At 35.5% G+C, this 27,168-nt stretch overlaps 8 protein-coding genes and 1 non-coding gene across 9 annotated transcripts; 5 read left to right on the top strand and 4 right to left on the bottom strand.

Annotated features, from left to right (window-relative positions):
- Positions 1 to 4,039: 4,039 nt before the first annotated feature.
- On the bottom strand, positions 4,040 to 5,026 carry RO3G_17155 (uncharacterized protein; the record flags this gene model as incomplete). The annotated part of the gene is made up of 1 exon (XM_067671739.1): positions 4,040 to 5,026. One exon carries the CDS (start codon positions 5,024 to 5,026, stop codon positions 4,040 to 4,042), a length of 987 nt encoding a protein of 328 aa, XP_067527953.1.
- A 194-nt stretch (positions 5,027 to 5,220) lies between these two features.
- RO3G_19224 lies at positions 5,221 to 5,293 on the top strand. Its single transcript has one exon. It is a non-coding gene; the product is annotated as a tRNA-Ala (tRNA).
- Positions 5,294 to 7,019: 1,726 nt separating this feature from the next.
- Positions 7,020 to 7,484, bottom strand: RO3G_17154 (uncharacterized protein; the record flags this gene model as incomplete). Its single annotated transcript, XM_067671738.1, has 1 exon — positions 7,020 to 7,484. One exon carries the CDS (start codon positions 7,482 to 7,484, stop codon positions 7,020 to 7,022), a length of 465 nt encoding a protein of 154 aa, XP_067527952.1.
- Positions 7,485 to 8,383: 899 nt separating this feature from the next.
- RO3G_17153 (uncharacterized protein) lies at positions 8,384 to 8,725 on the top strand (the record flags this gene model as incomplete). Its single annotated transcript, XM_067671737.1, has 1 exon — positions 8,384 to 8,725. One exon carries the CDS (start codon positions 8,384 to 8,386, stop codon positions 8,723 to 8,725), a length of 342 nt encoding a protein of 113 aa, XP_067527951.1.
- A 4,129-nt stretch (positions 8,726 to 12,854) lies between these two features.
- RO3G_17152 (uncharacterized protein) lies at positions 12,855 to 13,256 on the bottom strand (the record flags this gene model as incomplete). The annotated part of the gene is made up of 2 exons (XM_067671736.1): positions 12,855 to 13,177; positions 13,220 to 13,256. The coding sequence occupies 2 exons, from the start codon at positions 13,254 to 13,256 to the stop codon at positions 12,855 to 12,857; spliced, it is 360 nt and encodes a 119-aa protein (XP_067527950.1).
- Positions 13,257 to 15,290: 2,034 nt separating this feature from the next.
- Positions 15,291 to 15,527, top strand: RO3G_17151 (uncharacterized protein; the record flags this gene model as incomplete). Its single annotated transcript, XM_067671735.1, has 1 exon — positions 15,291 to 15,527. The coding sequence occupies one exon, from the start codon at positions 15,291 to 15,293 to the stop codon at positions 15,525 to 15,527; it is 237 nt and encodes a 78-aa protein (XP_067527949.1).
- Positions 15,528 to 19,296: 3,769 nt separating this feature from the next.
- Positions 19,297 to 22,175, top strand: RO3G_17150 (uncharacterized protein; the record flags this gene model as incomplete). Its single annotated transcript, XM_067671734.1, has 5 exons — positions 19,297 to 20,063; positions 20,256 to 20,344; positions 20,459 to 20,885; positions 20,928 to 22,058; positions 22,169 to 22,175. 5 exons carry the CDS (start codon positions 19,297 to 19,299, stop codon positions 22,173 to 22,175), a joined length of 2,421 nt encoding a protein of 806 aa, XP_067527948.1.
- Positions 22,176 to 22,573: 398 nt separating this feature from the next.
- Positions 22,574 to 23,644, bottom strand: RO3G_17149 (uncharacterized protein; the record flags this gene model as incomplete). Its single annotated transcript, XM_067671733.1, has 3 exons — positions 22,574 to 22,578; positions 22,768 to 22,968; positions 23,065 to 23,644. 3 exons carry the CDS (start codon positions 23,642 to 23,644, stop codon positions 22,574 to 22,576), a joined length of 786 nt encoding a protein of 261 aa, XP_067527947.1.
- Positions 23,645 to 24,814: 1,170 nt separating this feature from the next.
- Positions 24,815 to 25,798, top strand: RO3G_17148 (uncharacterized protein; the record flags this gene model as incomplete). The annotated part of the gene is made up of 1 exon (XM_067671732.1): positions 24,815 to 25,798. One exon carries the CDS (start codon positions 24,815 to 24,817, stop codon positions 25,796 to 25,798), a length of 984 nt encoding a protein of 327 aa, XP_067527946.1.
- Positions 25,799 to 27,168: the final 1,370 nt, after the last annotated feature.

The raw sequence follows: 27,168 nt of genomic DNA, 5'->3' as shown, positions 1-27,168 counted from the left end.
GTGCTCCAACCACAACTCTGAAATTAAGCGGGCAACCACAGGATTTTGGGGTTTAACCAGACAAGTAAGCATCGATCAGGCTTAACTTTAGGCATAAGCCAAAATTTAGCCATAAGCATAGCCATAGCCATAAACATAGGCCACTAGGTGTAAAAATGCCTTTGCCTCATTTATGTATCAAATGGGGTGCCTCTAGTGTCTGAAATCACTCCGATCACTCCCAAAGTAAGCAGGCAACGCTAGATTTTGGTTTTTAGCCATAGCCGTGACGCTAACTATAGATACAGTCATGAAAAGTGCTCCAACCACAACTCTGAAATTAAGCGGGCAACCACAGGATTTTGGGGTTTAACCATATCCATATCCACATCCACCAACGTCTTGGGGGTGCAATCGCTCTATTTTAGTCCGCCAAAGGTAGTTTTTTTCCGTTGTAATGCGATTCACGAGCTGAGTTTACGTGTAACGGCCATAAAAGTTACACCATTCGATCCGGAAAATTCGGGCGCATTAATTGCTATATTTGGATCTCACGTAGTGCAAATACCTGGCCCGGAATCCTCTTGCATCTTATCTTTTCCTTCAGCCCAACGTTCCTTAAAGCAGCACTAATGAGTCATGTGGAAATTTCCTTGTTGATCTTCCAATTGCCTGATTTATTACAGGTAAATTCCAATGAGGTGTTAAAATGTGAATTTGTCTAATTTTCTTTAAATTGATACATGCGCAAACAACTTTACTTCCTAAAAAGTATTTTATATATTCACCGATTTTATTTTCGTCTCTACAAAAACTATTTATTAGATGATCCATTTCGGGTGTTGCGTCACTATCGCCAGTACAAAATACGCATCTCTTGCCCTTTTTAATACTTTTATCCCATTTATTAAAAATTTTATGACCTATATTTTCCAACATAGCAGATAATATTTTCAAACCTGAACCCTCTACGGCTTCACAATACACGTATATAGGATCTTCTATATCTAATGACGATTTTAACATACCACAAAATTTGAAACTATAATTTTCTATATTATCTGAATTCATACTTGCACTTTTTTTTAAAATGGAATCTTTTCTCGCTATTTAATTCTGTTTCATTTATACATTCATGTTTCATACCAGAACCATATTTTAGATTAGAAAAAACTATATTTGAATTATACATTCTATTTTTATGAATTGCATCAAAACCCTTCCTTACAAATTCTTTTTTTATATCTCTCTTTTTCTTTTCATTTAAGTTTTTCCAAGCTTCCAATTGATATTCTTCCATGAAAGAAACATATGTTTTATGTTGTGCTCCAAAGATAACCATTGTATAGCAATCAAGCATTATTAACGATTGATAATATGAATATATGGAAATGTAGACTTATTAATATGTATGTATATCTACCAAAATAGACTGGTGAATGAGGAGCAAGTGCTTATATTAAATTATGTAAAGATCTGCATAATAGTGTTTTAATTGTAAGATTAAATGAAAAAAATTAAGCAAAAAAACAATGGCAGCAATATAAAATTAAAATTCTTCTTTATTGCAGATTTCTTTCTATTGCAAAAGGGCCTCGCTTAATGGATAAAAAGTTGGCATCTATTCATATTCTTTGTGAGCGTAGATATAAAAGATATAGACTCGGTAACGATGTCGTGCTGAAGAACCAATGATTAAGCTAAAGCTTGTCGATGTTCTAATATATGCATCTGAAGTTGAACAATAGAAATAATAACCAGTCAATTAACTTTGATCTAATTACTTTTGGGGTTGACAATTGATTAGACTCGCTAGGATGACAAATACTGATCTTATTGTTCTAAATTTGGAAAAGTGTGGAATTGTTCAATCATAGTTTAATCTTTTGTGTATCGTTATTTATTTTAATACAACTGATATCTTATAGAAAATAATTATGTTTACAACATTGACATTGTTAACATCTTTAATAGTTGATGATAAATTGCATCCGTGTGCAAACATAAAGTACGTAATGAGCTAGTACGAGCTTAAGAGTATATCGTTCTTCTATTTTATTGAACATAAAAAGTAATAAAGCAACTTATTTACTTAAAATACCAAGAAAAGATTATATTCATATCTGTTAATGATAATTGCCTTGTAACAAAATTTGAAAAGAGCTTTTTGTTGCATAATGACAAAAGTATTCAAAAATAAGATAAAAACAAAGATGAAGAAGCAGTTTCAGTACCTTTGAGGCTTATTTTTATTTCAAATTAACTTGAAGTAGAGATTATTGCAATTGAAGTCAAACATTTTTATTATATTGTGTAAGTGGCTCGATATCTTTTGTTGTGTGTGTATTTTTAATATTCAGGTAATTTAACAAGAGGTATTTATGATTTTCGTCATCATCTAAGAGTATGATAGCTTTTCATTTGCTCTTTTATGTGTCTGCCATAGATTATCTTTTATTCTGGAAATTCCTCACTGATTTCAATAACGTTATTTTACGCGTTATTCCAATTATGTGAATAATCAGAAATATTCCTGACATTGGATTTTATCTTGACAACAGGAAATGATCTTGTTATTCTAGTTGGCATTTCTCATCAAAAATCCATCATTAATACAATAAAATTTCCTTTGGAAAATGTTTATTTGGAACTAACTGTAGGATCTTATTTAGATTGTTGTAGAACAGTAACTGATTGTAGTTGACATTAATAAATATAAGTCTTAATACAAGATCATAATTAAAATAAAATAAAATAAAATACAAGTTTATTTAAATAAGATCATACAATCAATTCCAATTAAACATGTTCTTTTAGAATATGTATTGTATTCATGAGAGTTTTTTGATAAGAAGACGTATCAACTAAAATAACCAAATCCAATCCAATGTCAGGAATATTGCTAATCTTTCACATAATTGAAATAACGCGTAATGTAACCTTATTCAAATCAGTGAGGAATTCCCAGAATAAAAGATAATCTATGACAGACATACAAAAGAACAAATGAAAAGTTTTCATAATCATAATTATAGATAACACTTGCTAAAGTACCTGAATATTAGAAGAACGATAACAATAGAAGATATCAAGCCACTCACTCAATAAGATATAAATACCTGCCTTCAATTAGAATAATTTTTACTTTAACTTAAACTGAAATAAAGATCAGTCTCAAAAAGTACCCAAACTGTTTCTTGATCTTTGTTTTTACCTTTTCCTTTATTATTTAAACCATTATACAACATAGATAAGCTTTTATGCCAGTTTCATTATAACCATGTATTAAGATTTATATATGTTAATGTTAGCCGCAATCAGCTTCTGTTTTTCATTAGGCAAATCCAGCAGAGGTTGAGCATATTTCTTCACCTAACATACATAATGACCAAATGTACTTAACCTGGCAGCCATGACTAACAAAACTGAAAGCTTTATACAATGCATGCATAATGCTCGAATTGTGAATCTTGTTTTACAAATCCATACGTATCAGATGATAGTCAGTTTTTCTTTGACTTACATAGTAATTACTCAAGCTAATATCGAAAAACTTTGCACGTTATATGTAATCACATAAAGAGTTTTAAACAGATTACGTTTTATTTTTCCTCACACAAAGACCAGAGAACAGGATTGAATATTGTACCATGCTACAAACATACATAGCGTTTAAATCGTAGAAAGTTCCAAATAAATTTTACTAGCTCAAAATATTTTGAACCATCATCTGAAAGACATTATTTTCTCGACGGCCTAAATTTTTGTTTAGCCAAGTGGCAATATTCCATCCAACTCAGCAATTAGACAAGGGTTCGAAACCGATAGTGGACTAAAACGTAACAAACCAGTACCAGCTTTGTCCTAATTAGTATAAAATGGGGTGCGAACTGCTCCTCAACCACAACACTGAAAATAAGCAGGCAACCACAGGAATCTGGGGTATAACCATAACCACAACCAGGAGAAACCAAAGGAGAGGAAGGGGTTGACGGATCTGGGACCATACCAGATGGTGAGACCGAGGGTATATTATAATGACAAGTATTACTACTCATCATTATAAGGATCCATAGCTAGAGCGCGATGCAGGACGATGATGCTCATAGTCGTCAAGAGCCATGTCTTCAGTCATATCATCGTAGTGGCGAGCAGTCTTGGGTCGATCTTGCTTAGCAGACAGCACTTCAGACACTGTCTCATCCGAGACCAAGGCTTGTGCTAACAGGTAGCGAGAGACAGAAAGAGCAACAGGATAGCGCAAGCGCTCCAAAGCCTTACGAGAGCGGTCATCATTGATGAGCGAGATGGCATGACTACGCTCTTCAGCAGAAACAGATTGGAACTTGGGGTCAGCCAGGTTAGCAGGATCGAGTGGATCAAAGGTATCCAAGGTGGGAATCTTGGCCTTTTCCAACAAGGACAGAAGAGCAGGCTTGTACTGTAAGTGTACCAAGAGACCGACAACAGAGTGGGCAGGATAGCACACATCTAAGATGCGCCAGCTATCCACACCAAGACGAGAGATACGACGACGAGCTTCAGTGTAGGTCATCCTACGAGAGCGAGGTATGTAAACGTATTCAAAACCTTGTTCACCAGACACAGGCTGGAAACCACGAGCAGCAGCAGCACGACGACGGAGTTTGTTCTTGGCAGAACGAGAAGCAACGGTAGCCCAAGACGAGGCAGCAGAACCCAAGGTGGGCGAAGGAACGGTCGCTTTAGCACCATTAGGAGGAGCAGAAGAAGAAGCAGCGGCATTTGAACTTGGGGTGTTTGTAGGGACCCCGACAGTGTGTGCGGCCAGTTCGGCACGCAAGGAAGCAATTTCGTCGGCTTGAGACCGGTTTGTTTCGGCAAGGCGAGCGTTCTCACCTCGCAAGGTTTCCAGTTCGAGCTTCAGTTCTTCTAAAGCAGAGAGACGAGCAGTGACCGCTTGAAGGGCGTGACTAAGATTCTGGACTGTTGTTTCCAAGTCCGGTGAACTGGGTCCGGCGGCGGCATTCAGGTTTTTAGAACCTCTAGTATTTCTTGTTGTCGACATTTGGATGCAAACTTTGAACGACGATTAAGCAACAAGTATGGAAGATATAGCAATAAGAGTTAGACCAAATAAAAGTATTGATAAAAAGGAGTCGATTGATGTAAAAATTGTTGATGGATGGCTTGATTTGACAGAGATATCGGCTTTCCAAAAAAGAACCAAATTTACCTTTTTAACCAAAAGCGAAAGAAAAAGGGGATATAGTGTAGTGGCTATCACATCTGCTTTGCATGCAGAAGGCCCCGGGTTCAATCCCCGGTGTCTCCAATTATGATTAAGAGCTGCTTACCTCTGTGTTAACGTTGGTCAGTTCTGAGTTATTTTTTTTCGCAGTTGGCGTAACTTTTGCGGGAGAAGAGTGTTGAAGGATATACACTGGAAGATATTGTAACACTGTAACGAAAATGGCAATGAAGATGCACAGAGATTAGCCGAGTCAAGTCAAAAAGATAAAAAAAATTAAAAAAATGAAAAAAGTTAAAAAGATAAAAAATGTTGAAAATATAAAAAAGGTCAAAAAAATAAGAAAAGCTAAAAAGAAAAAAAAAATATTATACATATATATATATCCCATCTTTTTGTGAAGAAATTGTCAGTTAGTTTAAATAAATCATATATTTCTACTCAATAATTAACAAACTTTAACAAGAAAGTCCCTGTTTACCTAAACTTTTTACTCTACTTTAACTTTTATCAAGAAACATCGTATTGATCTTACACATAAGATCTGGTGGTCACTACTTATCAAGCATCTGCTTAAATTCCATACAAAACAACAGCTTACAAGGCAATCACTACCTTAAATCAAGCTCTACAAGCAAACTTTACCCAATTTAACTCACTTACTACAAGCCAACCTTTAAAATAACAACACGCAAGAACAAAACGGCAGAATTTAAATCGTTGCAGTTTATAACGAACGCCTTACAGTTTGCAACAACCACCTTACACTATACAACAACCGCCTCTTATGTTATAACAACCACCCAAAATACCAAAAGCAGAACAAAAGCATAAAATCCAAAAACATATAAATAACTCCAAATAATAATCACAAAAATACTTCACTTCTTATTAACTTCTTACTTACTTCACTTCTTATTTTACTTTTTCTTTTTATCAAATAAATATTCTTTTAGAGGCAAATTATCTCTTATTTTATTTAACATCAAGAACAAGAAGTCCCTTGAAGCTATCATACTCCATTGTAAAACCCCCTTTTATTTATCTTTTTATCTTTTTTTTTTTATTTTACCTTTATCAAAACAGTCTGATCTACTTTATAAGATCTGGTGGTCACTATAACAAGCGAATCAAGCCAAATCTGACTCATATAAAAGCAACTCTTATATCAATTACACCCAAATCTGTTTATTTAAACCTTAACTCAACACTCCCAAACAGAGAAACTACTATAAACCAAATCATTACAATATACAGTCAAGTTTTTTTTAGTACCACGCCAGTTAGAAAATGAACTTTTGCGTAACAACCTATTTGAAAACGGAGTATCAACTCTTTTGCTTGAAAACCAAAAACAACATAAAATTATAAAAACCAAAAACATATAAATACCCTTATACAGTGCCTCACAAAACCCTTCAAGTGTTTTGGTTTTTTTCGTTTTTTGCTTGTCACCGAGTACTAAGCACAGCAATTGGTAGCATGCCATACCTCATCTGAAAGCCATGGTGATAGGGTACTTGGAAAATGTTTAAACTCCGAGTTTCATTTAATGACAGCGGAGTAATAACATTTTAAAAACAGGCACACACTTGAAGGGTTTTGTGGGATTTTTATTTTATAACAATTTATATTTAGTATGACCCCTTTTTGCATTGTAAACTGCTTTAATACGTTCAGGCATACTTTCTATGAGTTTTTGGCACTCATTCTGAGTAATTGACTCCCAAACGTTCTCTACTCTTGACCATAACTCAAGCATTCCGTCGGGCTGCTTTTCATACTGCAATAAGCGTCTTTTCAGAATTGACTAAAGATTCTCAATAGGATTTAAGTCTGGAGAGTGAGAAGGCCATCTTAATACAGTAATATTATTGTTGTCCAGCCACTCAGAAACCTTTTTAGCAGTATGGATACTAGCATTGTCTTGCTGGAATATAATATCTTCTTTTTCAAGGTCATACCAATCAATCGTTTTCATTAACTCATCTTCCAAAATACCAATGTAAAAGTCAGAATTAATGCTTCCCTTGATATTGGATAGGTATTCAACACCATGCCATGTTAAACAGCCCCACAGCATCAATGAGCCTCCTCCATGCTTGATCATATGCTGAACCTGAAAGTCTTTTAATTTATCGCCATTAGTCCAAGTCCATTGTAAACCATCTGAACCAATTCTATTCACTTTAGTTTCGTCGCTGAAAATTACTTTTTTCCAATCGTCGATGGTCCATGATAGATGTGCACGGGCAAATTCATATCTTTCCTTCATACGGTGCTTCGTCAAAGATAGGACTTTAGGCTTATGAATTGCTGCATAACCTGGATCTTTTAAAAAACGTCGTATAGTCTGTGCACTGATGTTTTCACCGTCTTCCAACAGCTTTCTAGAAGCATCTGAAGCATTTTTGTAATTGCCAGAGTTGAAATTTCGCAAGATTCGCCGACCCAGTAATGTCGAGATTAGGCATGGTCTGCCTCCATTAGTTTTTAAATCTCCCAAATCGTGGTTTTTTCGAATTTTTGAAACTGTTCCAGTACTAACACTAGTCGTTTTTGTTATTTCTTCACCAGAAACCCCTTCTTTAAGAAGTTCAACAATTCTGTTCTGAATGTCATTGCTAATTGGTCGCATGTCACTTACAGTAGGTCAAAAAACTGCTGCAAGGAATCCATTTTTCTTGGTTTTTGTAGCGCACATCCTGTTACAATGGCACAAACTGCCTCTGTTCCCACATAGTAAATCTTCTACATGTCTTGAAAAATCCGAAAGAGTTTAAGCCCTATTAGATAAGTATTGAAGGAAGTATGAGGCGCGCAATTTGAAAATTTGAAAAAATGAAAATTTGAACGGAATGAATTTATTTATTAATATTTAGTTGAACCTCCTTTTCTATTAATAATCTCTTGAGTTCTTTTCAAAATGTTATCTACATGCCTTTGGCAAAGTTATTTATCGAAGTCAATTCATATTTCATCAACTCGTTCCCAAAGCACATCTGTGTTCTTTGCTCTACGTTCGTAATAATTGAGCTACAACTTCAATTGATGTCCTACGTGCTCGATTGAATTTAAGTCGGGGATCTAAGCTGGCCAATCGTTAATATAGCTCTCTTGGTTACTACATAACTAGGCCATTGTAAATTATGCCTTGTGCTTTGGGTCATTGTCATGCTAAAATTAAATGTTGGACCAGTCGAAATTGTAGTACTTCATAGTATCACGAAGCGTAGTGTTCAAAATATGCTGGTAAACACCCGAGTACAACTTTCCATCGTAAATTCAGCAAGCATATCCTGGTCCTTCAGAGGTTATACAACACCAGGACATCAATTTGCTAGCTTCATGCTGAATTACAAAATCCAGGTCATGATGTTGAAAAAGGTCACTTGGCCTTTTCCGATAGTGATTATCACCATCAAAGCCCTATACGTTGATCTTGGTTTCATTAAAGTAAACGATTTGTTGTCAGTCAACCATTGCCAAATCCTGATGTTCCTTATTCCATTTTAACTGATGCTACGTATGCACTTTTGTCTGAAATGGCTCCTTTTTTTCTATCAGAAAATGGAACTCCATTGATTTCAGTACGTTAATTTCTGACTGGTATGAGATATCGTAGCCAAATCCAACAGGCTCCCGGTATACCTCTTTGGAAGTCTTTAAAACCCGTTCAATGACTTTTCTTTTGATTAACCGCTTCGTCACTTTGGAGACTACTGCAGGTCTATCACCTGTGCTCACTGTCCTACTTGAAAACAACGTTATAAAGTATCTACTAACAGTTGATTAATGTAATCTAGGCTCCTTGGAAATATCATACATTGATGTGGATGCGGTTAATGCCTGTTTGTGATCGTTTATTTTCTCCTCTGACAGCCGTTTAGGCATGCGATTGACGATAGGGTAAAAAAGAGAAATAATTTAAATAAGGGAATATAAAATTTAAAATAAAGGAATTGTAAGCGCTTTTATATACTGGCATCATTCTAATCATGTCAAGAATGTGAAAAATTATGATAGCAACCGGTTGGGTTGTATTAAAATTCATTATTTCAAACATATGTAAACAAGTAAAAAATACCGGATGTTTAGAATACTACCTTTAGCAGTATCAAATTCCACCAATAAACATTGCCCATATCCGATAATCGACGAATAAACGCACTTTCTATTGAGGTACAAACAGTCAAAGTTTGAGATAGTTTGGTGCAGTATCCATGGACAAGCAGCTGTAAAACATGAATTTTGCAATTCCTTGCAGCAGTTTTTTGACCTACTGTAATTGGGTAATGTTAAAAAAAAGAGCAAAAAAAATATAGAAAAATGTAAAAAGCAAAAAACTTTACATAAAACAATAATAAGCCACACTTTTGTGACGTTTATGATGATTTTTACGACATTAACTTGAGATTTTTTAAATCCCACAAAACCCTTCAAGTGTGTGCCTGTTTTTAAAATGTTATTACTCCGCTGTCATTAAATGAAACTCGGAGTTTAAACATTTTCCAAGTACCCTATCACCATGGCTTTCAGATGAGGTATGGCATGCTACCAATTGCTGTACTTAGTACTCGGTGACAAGCAAAAAACGAAAAAAACCAAAACACTTGAAGGGTTTTGTGAGGCACTGTATCTTATCCCTATTTTCACTTCACTTCACTTCACTTTACTTTTGAATTTTATATTCTTTTTATATTTTCTTTATTTTATAAAACAATAAATCCATCAAGCGTTCAATTGAAACCCTTTGGTCTGTGTTCTATTTTAAATACTGAAGTCCCTTGAAGTCAATAATCTTCATTGTAAAGCTATTCCTAAACCTCAAGGGTTTAACCTATTCTAACAAGTTTGATCTACTATTAACAAGATCTGGTGGTCACTATCGACAAAACTTACATACTTGAAAACCTAAACCCGCCAACAAGCAATATATTAAAGAAAATTACAGTAGTGTTGTAACCTACAAAACCAAAATGAAAGCGTTACACAAAGTCAGGCTAGCGAAGACTAGAAAGTTCAAAAATGAAACAAAGTTCAAAAATCAAACAAGGTTCAAAAATGAAAAAAAATAGAAAAATGAAAGAAACTTAAAAAAAAAAGAAAAAGAAAAAAAAAAAAGGAACCACCACAACTAGTATAAATATCCCAACAATTATTTTCTTTGACACAATTATTCTATATCTTATTCATTTCAATAAAGAATCACTTATATTATAAACAGGCTATCTTTACTTATAAAGTTCCTGATATTTTTATTATATACTTTAAATCCCAATACCTTCTCAAGAAACATCGTATTGATCTTACACATAAAATCTGGTGGTCACTATCAACGACAAATATAACAAGCTTTTGCTTAAATCTTACTCTTATCAAGAAAAACTCTATCAACTTTAACAACCAAACACCTAAATTTACCTCCGTAAGCACATCTAACTACAGTATAACCGACAAGTTACAGTAGTGTTGTAACACAATTGCTACGAAAAAGAACTGTACCACAAGAATTGAATGAATGCAGACAGTTATATGAATACAGACAGTTGTTTGAATTTAGATGGCTATGTAAATTCATACAAAATTTTTACTTTACAAAAAAAAACAAAAACAGCAGATAATCAGAAAAACCAAAAAATATATAAATAACCCTATATTTCTTATTCTTTTTTAACTTCACTTACTTATACTTACTTTTACTTACTTTACTTCGCTTTATTTACTTTACTTTTTGATTATTTTAATAAATATCATTCAAAGTAAATCTCTTCTATTTTTCTTTTATTTTACTTAACATCAAGAACAAGAAGTCCCTTGAAGTATATACACTTCATTGTAAATCCTTTTTATTTTACTTTTATTTTATCTTTTTACAGTTTGATCTACTTCAAAAGATCTGGTGGTCACTTAACGCAAGAAACTCATATTCAAATCATTACTCTTTTTGGAATCAAATCCTACCTAAACCTTTGATCTTATATCAAGACTTATTCAATACAAACCTATTTAACACTCTAAAAACCTTACAAGCTCCAATCTCACAGTGTGACAAAGAAGTCAAAAAATGAAAAAAAGTCAAAAAAATGAGAAAGGTCAAAAAAAAAAGTGAAAAAAGTCAATGTAGTAAAGAACCTTACAATGTTAACGCCAACAAAGGCTGCGGTTTGTGATTTTATATACTGTGACAATAGTAGTGAATAAAGAGGTCACACGAAGCAAAAGTGAAAGAAGTCAAAATATGAAAAAAGTCGAAAATTGAAAAAAGTCGAAAAATGAAAAAAGTTGAAAAATGAAAAAAGTCAAAAAAAAAAAATAAATAAGAAAAGCTAAAAAGAAAAAAAAATACTCATATATATATCCCATCTTTTTGTAAAGAAAATGTTAGTCAGTTTAAATAAATCATATATTTTTACTCAATAATTAACAAACTTTAACAAGAAAGTCCCTGTTTACCTAAACTTTTTACTCTACTTTAACTTTTATCAAGAAACATCATATTGATCTTACACATAAGATCTGGTGGTCACTACTTATCAAGCATCTACTCAAATCCTATAAAAAACAACAACTTACAAGGCTATCACAACCTTAAAATCAAGCTTTACAAGCAATCTTAACTCAAATTAACTCACTTATAATAAGCCAACCTTTAAAATAACAGTAGCACAAATGATGAAATTTTGGATCAAGAGAACAATGCTGATCACAAGAACAATTTTGATGTCCAGCGACATTGATGTCAAGCAACACAAACAATAAGTCACGCCTTTTTTTTATATACAGTAGCGGACAAAACTGGTGCACAAAACTTTTTTTCAGCTTTTAACTACCATTACTTGCTCATGGTGAATGCAATAGCTATGAAACTATATTAGAAGGAAGATATACTAGCCATTGTAGTTTACGTGTATTCCTAGCATGACATTGTTAAAACTGAGCGAAGAGCATGCTTTTCATTTATAAAAATCTATGTTTTCTAAAAACCGCAAAAGTGTCTAAAATCTAAGACTTTGTATAATCATCTCATCTCTTGATATCATCGAATATTCTTCTTCGCATATGCTAGTGGTATACGTATATATCACTTTCAGTAAAAGAGCCCAACTCTTTAACTATTCTTTTCCAAAGATAATCTACCCTTTTTGATCTAGTGTCGTATCGTCATAGCTTTGCCTTCAATTGCCACCAAACATGCTTAAGAAGGCTTAAGCCGGGATTAGTGCTAACTAACGCCTTAGCACAGAAGCCCTGTTATCAAATATTGAGTTTGTGGCATGCCTTGGCTTGTGCTTTGTGTTATTGTCATGCTGAAACGAGAGATTACGATATTTTAGACCACTATACCCTAGGCTTTTGTGGTATGTAGTAAGCGAAATACATGTGTATACCTATGACTTTATTACAGCATCGTATACTTGATACAAATATCCTGGTCCTCAATATCTAATACAGCCTTAAAATGTAACAGAGCCACCAACATGCTTCATTGTTTGATCACCGTAAAAAGATCGCTAAGGTTGCTCGACTTGCTTTCAATATTAGTGTATACTATCTGCACTCATAACCTTCATTTTTTTTCATTGCTAAAGATGATGGACTTCCAGCCCTCTATAGTATGCGATGGTTTGCCGTGATACCACTTTCATCGCTTTTTCTGGCTTATACAGCTAATGAAAATCTTCGATTCCTTAGTTCCAGACTCAAAATCTAGCTTCCTATAGTGCCTTCTGACTGACAGTTTGCTAATACTGTATCCTAAGGTCCTCAAAAAGAGCTGAGCATCAGAAGCTGTGCGTAAAGGTCCTTGTCGAAACTTTAGGCGGATGATTGCATTAGTTATTTTGCTGACTACGATCGGTCGACTACCACGGTCACAAGCCTTGATGTTCTTTTCTTCCTTTCTTATCCTGTTGATTGTCCATTTGGAGATTCTTGCTACCCTAAAAAGATCCGCTGCCGTACGAACTAAGTGTATTCAAAATCTCAGAGCTTTGTTTTTAGAGTTACTTATTTTCTTAAGCATATAAGGCAAGTACTTTGCCATGGTGAATAGGGTGAAAACAAAAGGGAGAATTCAATGGGAAATACAAAATAAGCATGGGTTTATGTATTTTTCAAGAGCTACTAAAGCTCACTAATATACTGTGAAATCTGAAAGCAAACGGGAGAGATATGAGGAAAATTGAAGGAAGGCTAGACAAGTACTATATTTTTGGCGAAAATTGAAATATTCAAAAAATCACTAAAAATGATCTTATCCCTGAGGGATGTCCGACACAGTTCCCGTTTGCATATCATAATGTATCTTTTAGACTGCCTTTCAGATGGTATATGCCACAAAAGTCGCAGACATATGGCGGAGATGCAATACTGATTTTCATTTTTGTGCACCAGTTTTGTCCGCTACAGTAAATAAGATGAATATTTTATACAAAATCCAATTATCCAATAAATTATATAAATCCAAAAAAAAAAACTTCTTACGCTTAAAAAGCAATATTTTCTTATTGGGTCACAATAACCTTTTGTTTTCTTTTTATTTTTACTTATTCTTTCTGATCTGATACCCGAGTTATCACAAATCAAGAAAGATCCCTTTTATTTTTATCTTTTATTAAACAATCTTACTCTTAACCTTATTGATCTAAAAAGATCTGTTGGTCACTACTCAAAGACAGTTTACTCTATCAAAAGAACTGTTAAACATTCAATCAAGCTACCTAAACTCAAGTCATTCAAGACTTCAGACCTCAAATTAAACAAATCTACATCACTTTAACATAAGCCAACTCCCAAGTACTAACAAGTTACAGCAACAACCTATTTGAAAACGGAGTGTGACGAAGCAAATGATAATATTGGTGCTAATGATGATTGCGTCTTGTGAATCCCTATATTGAATCAATTCAAATTTTTTGAACCTTATTCAATATTTGAACCTTATTTCACAAAACCAAATCTTATTGTTTTAATCGTAAGATTAAATAAAAAAATTAAGCAAAAAAAACAATAACAGCAATATAAAATTAAAATCCTTCTTTATTGCAGATTTCTTTATGTTGCAAAAGAACCCCGTTTAATGGATAAAAAGTTGGCAACTATTTATATTCTTTGTGAGCGTAGATATAAAAGATATAGACTCGGTAACGATGTCGTGCTGAAGAACCAATGATTAAGCTAAAGCTTGTCGATGTTCTAATATATGCATCTGAAGTTGAACAATAGAAATAATAACCAGTCAATTAACTTTGATCTAATTACTTTTGGGGTTGACAATTGATTAGACTTGTTAAGGATACATAAGATTATAGTCACCTTATTTTAGTAAAAGGAATCTCATATGATCCTAAATAATATGTTGACATAACTTGGAATCATTTATAACATTATTCCCAACACAGATCAATAAAAGACTTTGATTAGATTTTTATATTAGGCTTTATTCATATTAACTTCACACAGTCAAATGTATGGCGTGGTTGTAATATAGTTTATTGATGATATGAGCATGTTGAATAAGGAATGACAATTACTTACCGGATCATCATTAAGTCATGTAAACCTTTATCCTAACTGAGATATTATTATTAGCCGTAATATCCAATCACGGAACTAGAGGATTTTATATTCATCCGTACCGTCTCCTAAATAGTCCTACATCCAGAGTTATCTGAAACCATCCCAATAGCATAATTGACAATACAAGCTAGGAACAGGCTAAACTAATAGTTAGAAATAGTAATCATCTATTCTGTCGAGTTGATCATAAATCTGTCCTAATTCTTTATCCGTATCATGTCTATAAATACTCTCACTTTTTACATGTAGAATTTATCATATTCAATCTTAGTTATCTTAACTTAATAAAGAGATACCAAGTTCTAACAGTATTTCTTTATCTTTGTTGTTATACTACTTTTACCTAAAACCCCCCTATCCTAAACAAGACTCGCTAGGATGACAAATACTGATCTTATTGTTCTAAATTTGGAAAAGTGTGGAATTGTTCAATCATAGTTTAATCTTTGTGTATCGTTATTTATTTTAATACAACTGATATCTTATAGAAAATAACTACATGGTTCTTTCCGCTAACGAAAATTTGCCGCCAAAAAAGGCAACTCCCGACAAACCTCCTCCACCAATCCTTCATTCCAACAAATCGTGGGCTCGTATTTTGAGGGGTAATGTTCAAACCTCTAGTACGCCATCTAATCCTCGCACTTCACTCAACACTACCAACCGTAATACTATCGATTCCCCTCTTTCTGAATCGGGACAATTGGCACTTCAGGCCACGATGGATAAATCATGATATTTACGGTTCAATCGGCGCTATAACTACATTCCAGATATGGAAATATATATTTTGGTCATTGCGCATCGATTGGTACCATTTTCGTTTTCCAATTCCGACTATTTGTTGTAGATATCTGCGCTTGAAAATAGGCGGTATGCAATTTTTTTGGGCACGCTCTATATCAATGACTTCTTTACAGATTTTAATAAGACTTTGAACATTTGTGTAGCTATATGGTCCAACAATAGGTGTTATAGATTTGCTAAAATATCTGTATTTGATGAAGAGAAATATGTTAAAAACAGCAATAAAAAAATAGAAATTTCGGAGATTTTGGCGGAGATTTTGCACAAATACTTTAATCAGTTAGAGCTTATGGTATGCAAATTTTTACTAAAAACCATCGAATAGAAACAATTTTATGTGACCCTTAAATTTATAGCATGTCTGCACTTTTTTTATGATTGCGGAGCGAATATTTGATTTCACACTCCGAGACTTTGGGAAATGACTTATCCAATAGTACGCTATATTGGGTAGAAGTTTGAATGGAATCTGAAAAATTGAATTTTGGAGCTCATCTGGCACTGTAAGCATCTGATTTCCTCAGCTTGCCCTCATTTACTTTTGTGAAGGATTAGCAATCGCCAACTCCTTTGTATGTTTCTTGAATTCTAACATTACTGATGTATGGCAGTTATATGAAACATCGATATGGCCGCCAAAATTTTTGCGACCGATTTAGGGTTCTTAGCGTATATGCTATAACAAGGATGTCTTGCAAAGTGGCATCATCCACTGTCCGAGCATGCATACCAAATGGAAGCTTATTTCTAAGCATCTTTTGATGAATGTAATATAGATACTAAGTTTTTTAACTAAATAACATCATTGATATTATGTAAGGATCACATTGCTTCCTCGATTCTTAAAATATCGTTATTTCTTCATTATGGTTCAAACATTAGTCGTAAAAAAACTAATTGTAATTGTTAAGATAATAGAAAACAAGAGGTAAAAACAAAAATAAAGAAACAGTTTGTGAACGTTTCGAGTCTGATCTTTATTTCAGTTTAAGTTAAAGTAAAAATTATTCTAATTGAAGGCAGATATTTATATCTTATTGAGTGAATGACTTGATATCTTGCATTGTAAACGTTCTTCTACTCTTTCAGGTGCTTTATCAAGTGTCATCTCTATTTATGATTATGAAAACTTTTCATTTGTTCTTTTGTATGTCTGTCATAGATTATCTTTTATTCTGGGAATTCCTCACTGATTTGAATAACGTTATTTTACGCGTTATTTCAATTATGTGAAAGATTAGCAATATTCCTGACATTGGATTGGATTTGGTTATTTTAGTTGATACTTCTTATCAAAGAACTCTCATGAATACAATACATATTTTAAAAGAACATGTTTAATTGGAATTGATTGTATGATCTTATTTAAATAAACTTGTATTTTATTTTATTTTAATTATGATCTTGTATTAAGACTTATATTTATCAACGTTAACTACAATCAGTTACTGTTCTACAACAGTAATAACCTATATACTGTTATATAATATCGTGATATTATTCTTGAATATCATTTAAAAATATTAATGCTTATCGTTTTTATAATGTTTTGTTGATTACAAATCTATTCTTAGTTAAATTTAAATGTTCTAATAAAATGTGTTATTCTCATTATAATTTGAATTAAAAAAAAACTGTAAATTATTTTTTATTGGATTTGGTACATTTCTTTGCTACTTTTTTTGTTTTTCGATGTGTGTTTATAGTTCATAGTGTTATGTTCTGGTAAAGGTAATAACAAAGATAAACCAAAAGAATACTTTTTGAGACTGAACTTTATTTAAGACAATCTTAATTGTTAAAAAGAAATCATTACAAAGTCTACTACTTATATTCTTCTATCAGTTGGCGGGTAAATGAGTAGTTATGAGCGTAGATCCAATAATTGACACGTTTGATTGAAGAATGATCACTGAATCGATTATGAAAAATTTTAATTCGTTGTTTTTATAGATCTTATTGTTCTTTAACTGATCTGGGAGAATTGTCCCATCTTCAATGAGAGGAAAGATATATTTATATGAAATGCCTCCAGTCAGATCAAAGTTGACTAGGTACCTGATCCATTATTATTCATTTACAGAAATGATGAATAGTAAAGATCATGACTTATTTAGTATTCATGTTTACTTTATAGAATGAATCTAATAGTGATAGTTTTATATAAAAAAGAAGAGTATATTTTATTTAATAAAGATTTAAATTATTATCTTTTATCAATTTTAATATACTTCTTTTAGTTGTGATTATTCAATGTCCGTTATGATCAGACTCTGTTCTACAACACATGGTAGGTGCAGTGAAAAAATCACAACAGTGAGTACTTTTTAGGCAAAGAAAAATTATAATTAAGCAAGAGCACATGATAATAGCGCTTTTGCTTTGCAAATTAAAGTTAGCATATAGTTATGCTGCTATTTAAGGTTGTCTTTCTGTAAGTGAGTTAATTTGAGTTAAGTTTGCTTATAAAGCTTAATTTAAGGTTGTGATTGCCTTGTAAGTTGTTGTTTTATATAGGGTTTAAGCAGATGTTTGATAAGTAGTGACCACCAGATCTTATGTGTAAGATCAATACGATGTTTCTTGATAAAAGTTAAAGTAGAGTAAAAAGTTTAGGTGAATAGGGACTTTCTTGTTAAAGTTTGTTATTTACTGCGTAAAAACATATGACTTATTTAAACTGACCAACAATTTCTTCACAAAAAGATGGGATATATACATATGTATGATATTTTTTTTTCTTTTTTGCTTTTCTTATTTTTTTTGACCATTTTTATATTTTCAACATTTTTTATCTTTTTAACATTTTTTATAATCTTTTATCTTTTAATTTTTTCTATTGCTATTTTTTGTTGGTTTGTGTTTTGAGTTGAGTGTTTTAGAGAAGTTTTTCTTGAAATTTTTAAAGTAAGGTACTGTAGTGACTACCAGATCTTTTAATTAAGATCAAATAAAGGTAAAGATAAAAAAAAATAAAGGGATCCGGCCCTTTTTTTGTGAAGGTTGCCTCCCCAAAGAAAAATATTTAAATAAAAATGTGAGTAGAACTGTACTGTCCTTTTTCTTCATCTAAATAGTTGGAATATTTATATTGTTAATTTTTTTTTCTTTTTGGCTTTTTTCATTTTCTTGACTTTTTCACTTTTTTGACCTTTAACATTTTCTTGACTTTTTTCATTTTTTGACTTCTTTGTTACACCATTTTTTTGACTTCTTTATCACAACATCAACCCTCAAAAAGAAGTTCTTGTGACCTACAAAAACATTTCAGCTCTAAAATAAATAAAAGGGAAAACTTAATCCGTTATCGCAAAAGTATAAAATGGTCATTGGGTGGATTGAACTCGTGACATCAAGATTCAAATGAGCCATATTTCCAATTAAGCTATTTTGTAATTTCTGGAAAAAAGTGGTTTATAAACATCCAATGGACTTCCATAAATATTTTGAAGACCGTTAAACATGTTTAAAAATATTATATGGTGCTTACTATTTTTGAAAATTACCGATGTACCAAATGATATAAAACTAACTGGGAACAAAGGTGCTTCACATAAGAAACGCCCCATTATTCTAGACTAAATCGGGAAATATTCGGAACTTCAAAAATTAAACAGCGCCATTCGATTCTGCTTGCCTTATAACCTTAGTTTCTATTTTTGGATTGTTATTCTAGCTCCGCTATAGCTGTAGATATTATGATTTATCCATCGTGGCCTGAAGTGCCAATCACCCTTCATAAAGCCTTTGCCGAGATCACAGTTTCCCCTTCTTTCAGGGAGAAGATTTGCAGTCACGGCGTTAAGTTGCCATCTTTTGATCAACTTTTCATCGGTTACCCTTCATTGCCTTCCGATGCTGATATTCTTAAAATTTCGTTTGCTAATTTACCTCGTCAGTATGGTCGGGGCAATGGAGGCTTGCTTGAGTTACAAGCTGACATGCATGAGAATCTTTCTGCTTTTGGAAAAGTGCTCAATTGTGGGACGATGTGTGGCTTAGCAGGCGTCTACTCCGGACGTGGATATGCGGTTCTCGAACTACATCAGTCTGAGAGTTCTCCAAAACTGCCCCATGTGATCCCTTGGAACTATACAGATATTTGTTCTACAGATCCGAAACCCAATTCTGTGGAAGTGTACGCTACTTGGAAATCTATGGATCCTTACTGTCGATATTGCCATGGTAATGACCACGCCTTGCTTAATTGCCCAAAGAAACTTTCCAAGGTCACATGTTATAACTGTCATGGGCAAGGACATAAATCCAAATCCTGTCCTCGTCGTAACGAAGGGGGTGGAAAAAAGACTCGGAAGTCTTATGAGTCGGTTTCGGAAGAAACCCCATCTAAAGTTCTTTCCCCATCCGTCCCCCTCAATGACCCAGCCACTCTCTCTGTTCCTCCTTCGTCAATCGAAACCGTAGATCCAACTGCTTCTACCACTTCTAGTACACAGAGATCCAAGTATGCTACAGTACCAAGAATGGTCACTCGATCAAAATCTTCCGTTTCGCCGTCTTCTTCCTCTCTTAATGAGTCCACTGTCTCTCCTCGCCGATGTCCTCACTGCCAGTTGGAAGGACATGTAACGACTAGGGCTAGGGCTTGCTTGAAGAACCCTATACGCCTCGCAGAGAACGCTAATTTTGACCACAGCGCTTTCCAAGAAGATGACTTCGTTAGGGAGCCCATAGACAAACAACCAACCGACACAGTCGACATCGATATGGCTGACGATACATTCGGTTTTTCTGCCGAATCTATTGCTAATCTTGAATTCCAACATGGGCATGATGAAGCTCAAGACGGCCTAAGCCCGTCCCTTTCATCCCTCTAATTCCTTTATTTTATGAATTTAGAAACCCGTACTGCTTGTCCTCTTCATGAACGTGCTAACATACCTGCACACAACTCCAACCCGATTACCTCTTCTTCTTTAAAAATTGCGACTATGAACTGTCGCGGTCTGCGCAAATCTAACGATCCGTCTTCCAGTTCTCAGTTCATTCGCTATTTACGAACCCACTCGCTCGATATATTGGCACTACAAGAAACACATGCTGATACTCCTCAGTTGCAAGACCTATTTCACAAGCAATTTCAAGCTTCAGATAGTCTCTGGTCTCCTCACTGTGGTTTAGTTTGTTTTTCTCCTGTCTTGTCATTTTCCAATACGGTGTTCAGTGTTTGTGGACGTATTATTACCACCACAATCTCACACCAGTCAAACATATTCGATCCTGTTTCTGTTTCCGTCATTTATGCTCCTGCTTCTCGCAATGCACGGTACGTATTTTTCTCAAATGTTTTGCAAGGTGACTTTTCTAGTTTGCCTTCAAATCCTTCGCGACACATTTTGTTAGGAGACTTTAATTACTCCTATGCATCTCATCTGTCTCCTCGTTCTCGTCGTCCACAGGCTCCTGATCACTGGCTCTCGCATATTCACAGTTACTATGTGGATGGCGTTACCCCATCTGATCAAGCTGCACTGCCAACTTTTCATCGAGGCACTCAACAGTCATGTATCGATTATATCTTTATCTCACGCGACCTCGTATCCACCCAGTCACTTGGCCGTGTGCACTATATTCAACCAACGTGGACCGATCACTTTATGGTTTCTTTGAGGATCCCACTACTCACGTCCGCATCCAACAACGATACTTCCGCCATTGGCAAAGGTTTGTGGCGCGCCCACCCACGCCTGGCTGCAGATCCTGCTTTTTGCAAACTGCTGACAACGTCAATCAGTCGAACTATTGCCACCTTTGATGACACTGTCCCCGTTGAATTGCGATGGGATGCACTGAAATCAACAGTTAAACAAACAGCTCAGTCTTTTTCACGAAAATCGGCCTTTACATTGGCTAAAGCCGAAACACTGCTTCAGAAAAAGCGTCATGGTTTGCTCAAGAAAATTGAGCATGACCCGGAATGTGCCAACGTCATTTCCCCACAACTCAAGATTGTCGAAGCCCAGCTAACTGATATTCAACAATATCATGTTGAAACATTGGCATTGAGGGCTGGAATTCGCTGGCGTGAACTAGGCGAATTGTCCCCAGGTTATCTTAAACGGACAGTCGCTACTCGTTCCGCTCGTCAGCTTATCCCGCCTCTCCTACATCCGACTCATCTCACTCTTAGTTCTACTCGTGATGAAATGCTAGATGCTGCTTCTACGTTTTACAAGAATTTGTATTCACCTCAACCCGTTGAACAAGGCGCGATCGACGATTTGATTGGGGCAATACCTGAACACTTACGATTATCTGAAGTGGATCGCTCCATCCTCGTGTCTCCCATTACCTACCATGACCTACTGGAGGGTGCATCCCGTGCCCCTATCCGGAGCAGTCCCGGAATGGATGGTCTGCCCTATGAGCTTCTGAGTTTGTTGATACAGCACCCAAAATGTCGCAGCATTGCACTAGCTGTTTTTAACAACGCTCTTAAGTATGGAGTCTTCTCTCCTTCATGGCTTGAAACATGTGTTACTTTACTTCCAAAAAAAGGGGATCTGTCTGCTCTGAAGAATTGGAGGCCCATCTCTTTAATTAATACAGATGCTAAACTTTTTACTCGGATCGTCAACTCTCGATTAATCCCTTGCGCTAATCAAATTGTCACTCCCTTCCAAACCGGCTTCGTCCGTGGTCGCTTCATTGCTGATAATGGTTTGCTTACGAAATTAGCTATGGCACACGCTCGAACATCTCGTTCAACAGCTATAGGCTTGATGTTAGACCAAGAAAAGGCGTATGACCGTGTTCATCCTGAATACCTTCGACAAGTACTCCTTCGTCTCGGCCTCCCAGCTTCTATAGTGCATAGTCTATCCTCTCTGTTCTTCGGCACGTACAGTGGGTGGAAAAATGGTTCCAATGTTTTCAACTTGCAATTTTAAATCTTTATATCTTTTGAACTACAAAGAGTAGCGGCTCACAAAAACATGCATTTTGTAGCGCCTTTCAAGCTAATATTAGTGCAAAAAGTTTTTGCCTGTACCGTTACACAATCGGGAAAAAATTAAGACTAAATACAAAAACCGACATTGGAACCATTTTTCCACTATGTGCATTATTTTATTAATATCTTGTATGACCGCCTTTCGCAGCAATTACAGCCCTACAACGATCTGGCATACTATTTATGTATCTCCTACAGTCTTCTGCTGTAAAAGTAGACCATTCTTTTTCAACGCGATTCCATAGTTCATGCACACCTTTTGCCCTAGTATCATAGGCACTTAACTTGAGCTTAAGGTGGTGCCAGATGTACTCTATTGGGTTTAGATCTGGACTTTGTGAAGGCCAGTTGAAGGTATGATCACACTTGAAGTTATTGTCCTTGAACCATTGCCTAGCTAGCTTAGACGTGTGTTTAGGATCGTTATCCTGCTGAAAATAGATGTCCTGAGGATGGTAGCCGTAGTACTCAAGGCTATCCATAAGAGTTTTACCAAGTATTCCGACGTAATCAGAAGCTTTCATCGTGCCTTCACTAATCCAGCATGTATAACCAGGTCCGTCATAGGTAATACAACCACGTACCATAATGCTACCACCCCCTCCTTTAACTGTTAAGTCGAGATGATGGGGTTGAAGTTTATCATCTGGTCGACTCCAATAGTACTTGCAACCATCTGAGCCGTAAACATTAACTTTTGTTTCGTCACTGAATACCATGCGTCTCCAGTCGTCGCTTGTCCAGTTTTTATGCTCTTCCGCCCATGCTAGTCGTCTTGCCTTCTGAACCTTAGTCAGTAAAGGCTTTTTTACCTTGATCTTAGCATGGAAGTTCATGCTTTTCATAACCTTAATGGTGCCTGAGTAACTAATAGCGTGACCAGTGCATACTAGATACTTATGAACAGCCTTTGCAGTCTTGAGGGTACCATTAACAATCTGCTTACGTATATAAGACTTGGTGGTAACGCTTAGAACAGCCTTTCTACCAGGGTTTGCTGTTACTCTACCAGGAGAAAACTTGTTGGCATATCTGCTTAAGGTAAATTTTTTTAAGTTTGGAATACGTTCCATTATCACTGAGTATGGCTTGTTCTGTAAAACCAACGATTTGATGCTTTCTTGCTTGTTTTTAGAGAGAGTGCGAACCATACGTGTAGTGATACCCTAGAGCTTCGATATATGGAGAAAGAAAAGGAAAAAAAATATTTGACCGGGGATAAATTACTTTTATAAGTCACGTAGGCTTTTTCGGCGGTAGTCGGAACAGTATGACTCATAATTAGCCAAAAAACTCCAGCGAAAGCTCCACCAATTAACAAATAAACTTATATACAGTTGTAGTGGAAAAATGGTTCCAATGTCGGTTTTTGTATTTAGTCTTAATTTTTTCCCGATTGTGTAACGGTACAGGCAAAAACTTTTTGCACTAATATTAGCTTGAAAGGCGCTACAAAATGCATGTTTTTGTGAGCCGCTACTCTTTGTAGTTCAAAAGATATAAAGCTTTAAAATTGCAAGTTGAAAACATTGGAACCATTTTTCCACCCACTGTATCTTCGATTGAACGTCAATGGTTTCTTATCCACTCCAGTCCTTCAACAGCGTGGCTTGAGACAAGGTGATCCGATTTCTCTAGTGTTGTTCAACCTTGCCTTTGAACCCCTTCTTCGTCGCATCATCCATGATCCTCACTTTCAAGGCTTTGCTCTTCCTCGGTCATCACTATCACATCCTTTGGATTTCAACCTCCAACCAGTGAAGCTGTTAGCCTACGCGGATGATGTCATCTGTTTTCTCAAAGACCCTACCGATTTGAACGTTCTTCTAGACCATCTGTCTCTATACGCTCGTGCCTCTAATGCACAGGTCAATTATCACAAGACTCTTGCCATTTCTCTCTCTGGCGCCAGTATCGCTACCTCTTCAATATGGCGGGGTCCTCTCCTGGCGCATCATATAACCCAATGGCATGACTGTACTTCTTCTCTGCCTGCTGTTTATCTTGGATTTCCACTGTGCTCATCCACCACCCAACGGAATCGGTTCCTCGCGCTTCTATTGGAAAAGATACAAAAGGCCTGTCAAATTCATTCACAACGGGCGCTATCTATTCGTGGTCGTGTGACGATTTTGAACTCGCTCATCCTTTCCAAACTATGGCATGTCCTCCGGCTAACCACTGTCCCTAAACAATTCCTCGGGCAAGTTAGGTCGGTAATGTCTTCCTTCCTGACTTACCGTATGTTTCCAAAAATTGGCTTTTCTACCATGTGTCTTCCTCGTCACGCTGGCGGTCTAGGAGTACTTGATCCTGGAGTACAACAAGGAGCACTGCAATTACGCTGGATCACCCCGCTGCTCAGCAATGTTCCCGTAGGCCCGTTAGCAACCTTTTGGACGTCCAAAGGAATCCGCTTTTCTATTGTCCTGGCTCGCCTTGCCGATTATTTTCTCCACTGCCTAGAAGATCTACAGGCTTCATCACCACATACGTGGCCTCTCGCTGACTACAGGTTGTCCTTTCTCTTTCCAGATCTGCGCCCTCCTCGTCTACGTGGATTGGATAGTCCTTTTGCTTTACTTTTTGGTGCGATAGACATCCTTCCTGCCGATTATCGGCAAGTGGTTCCTTCTGCCAATACCTGTCTGCAATTACCAGTTTCTGCTTGTCTTCGCGCTGTTCCCAACACGCCTTTGAACCGATCTCTCCGACAACTCCGTCTCTCCTCGTCATACATCAGAGACCTCGGCTCCAATCTTCTTCGTCCTCGAACTGCCATGGAATTCCATGTACATCCATATCTTGCCAGGAAATTTCTTCGCCTAGTGCGGAAAAATCACATTCTTCTGGCCCCTTTCTTGGTTCGTCCATTCATCCCTGTGCAATATGCTAGTCTCGGATCCCACCCGTTCACGCCAGATCTCACCTCTGCTGTTGATGCCTCTCCTTTTCTTTTAAGCCGCAAGTTGATTACTGTTGATAACTCTCGGCGTCTTAACTCGAGATTATTCCGCCGACTATGCATACTTCCGACCAGTGGTCCAAAGATCCTCTTTCCTCTGCCTCCAGACGGTTGGCGTCAATTCTGGAAAATCCCCCTTTCCCACTCTTGCAGGAACGTTTGGTATCGTCTACTACACCACAAACTCCCTACTAGATCCAACCTTCACCGACTACTCCCGTCTATCTTTCCGTCCCCCTCTTGCTTAAATTGTCCTGATTAAGAAGAAACTTTGGAACACTTCCTCTATCTGTGCCCTCAAAAATTGCTTGTTTGGCAAAGCATATGGAACGAGCACTTTCCAACGCAATACTTCTCTTCCTTTTCCGTCGCTCATGCACTATTCCAATTGAAGTTCCCTCCCGTCCCCGCATCCAGCTTTGATATTTCATCTGCTGCAATCATCGGTCACACCTTGCTTTCTGTTTGGCGCGCTCACTGGGCGTTCATTTTTGATAATATTCCTATTCAAACTTCTGTCATCCTCAACAGTTCTCAAAAACTTTCTCGGCAACTACATCACGAAACTCTTGTACAAACTGGCTGCTCACACCGTGCACTTCCACACTGGTCTCTTGTTTAACTTCGTCTCAAATTCAAATTTTAATTTTATTTAATTTCATTTTCTACTTTCATAACTTCAGCTATAACACAAAACCCAAAAAAAAGTTAATCCTCCAAAAATTTAAAAACCCAAAAACAAAGCTGTGACTCGATCTTAATCGTCATATTAATAAACTTGAGCTTCGTCTCCTTATAAAAAAAAAAAATATAGAAAATAACTATGTTTACAACAATTAATTTCCTTTTTTAAATAAAGTTGGTAAAATTATTATAGTTAAAACAACAGTCTATAAATCAGATGTTATAAAATTCATAAAAACTATAAAAAAAAACAATTAAAACACTTACTTCTGACATACTTTACTTTTGATTATTTTTAAATAAATATCATTCAAAGCAAATCTCTTTTATTATCGTTACTATTTTACTAAACATCAACAACAAGTCGAGTCCCTTGAAGCCAAATATCTTCATTGTATCACTGTTAAAGCTCATATCAAGCTACTATTACCTTTATATCAAGACTGATTTACTTTAAAACAAGATCTGGTGGTCACTCCTATCAAGAAAATACTCAAATATAACTTTACTTTATATTCAAAACTATTTTAAACTCTCTATAAATACACAAGGCCTAAATAGAAAACAAGCTATTACAGTGTCATTTCTGTTTATTCTATTGTGACGAAAATAGAGACCCTTTTAGTCAAACTGTACCACTTGTCAAAGAAAGTTCGGACCTGAACTAAGTTCATTCTCTCAATATTTTTGATAACTCAATGAAATTGAAAAACTCAACAAAATTCACAATTCAAAGGAAAAACACAAAAACCCAAAAACAATACAAAATCAAGAAAACCAAAAGCATATAAATACCAACATTTTATCAAGCATCATTATCATTATTATTATTATCTTACCTTATCCAAATAAATTTCCTTTGAAACAAAATACTTTTTATTTTATAATCAGGAAGAACCAATAACCCCTTGAACCATATACTTCATTGTAATCTCTTTTTTATTTTAT

The sequence above is a fragment of the Rhizopus delemar genome, genomic scaffold, assembly GCF_000149305.1.
Source record: "Rhizopus delemar RA 99-880 supercont3.26 genomic scaffold, whole genome shotgun sequence".
NCBI classification, from domain to species: domain Eukaryota; kingdom Fungi; phylum Mucoromycota; class Mucoromycetes; order Mucorales; family Rhizopodaceae; genus Rhizopus; species Rhizopus delemar.
Note: the sequence above shows the minus strand (reverse complement) of the source record. Positions and strands in the feature narration are given on the sequence as shown.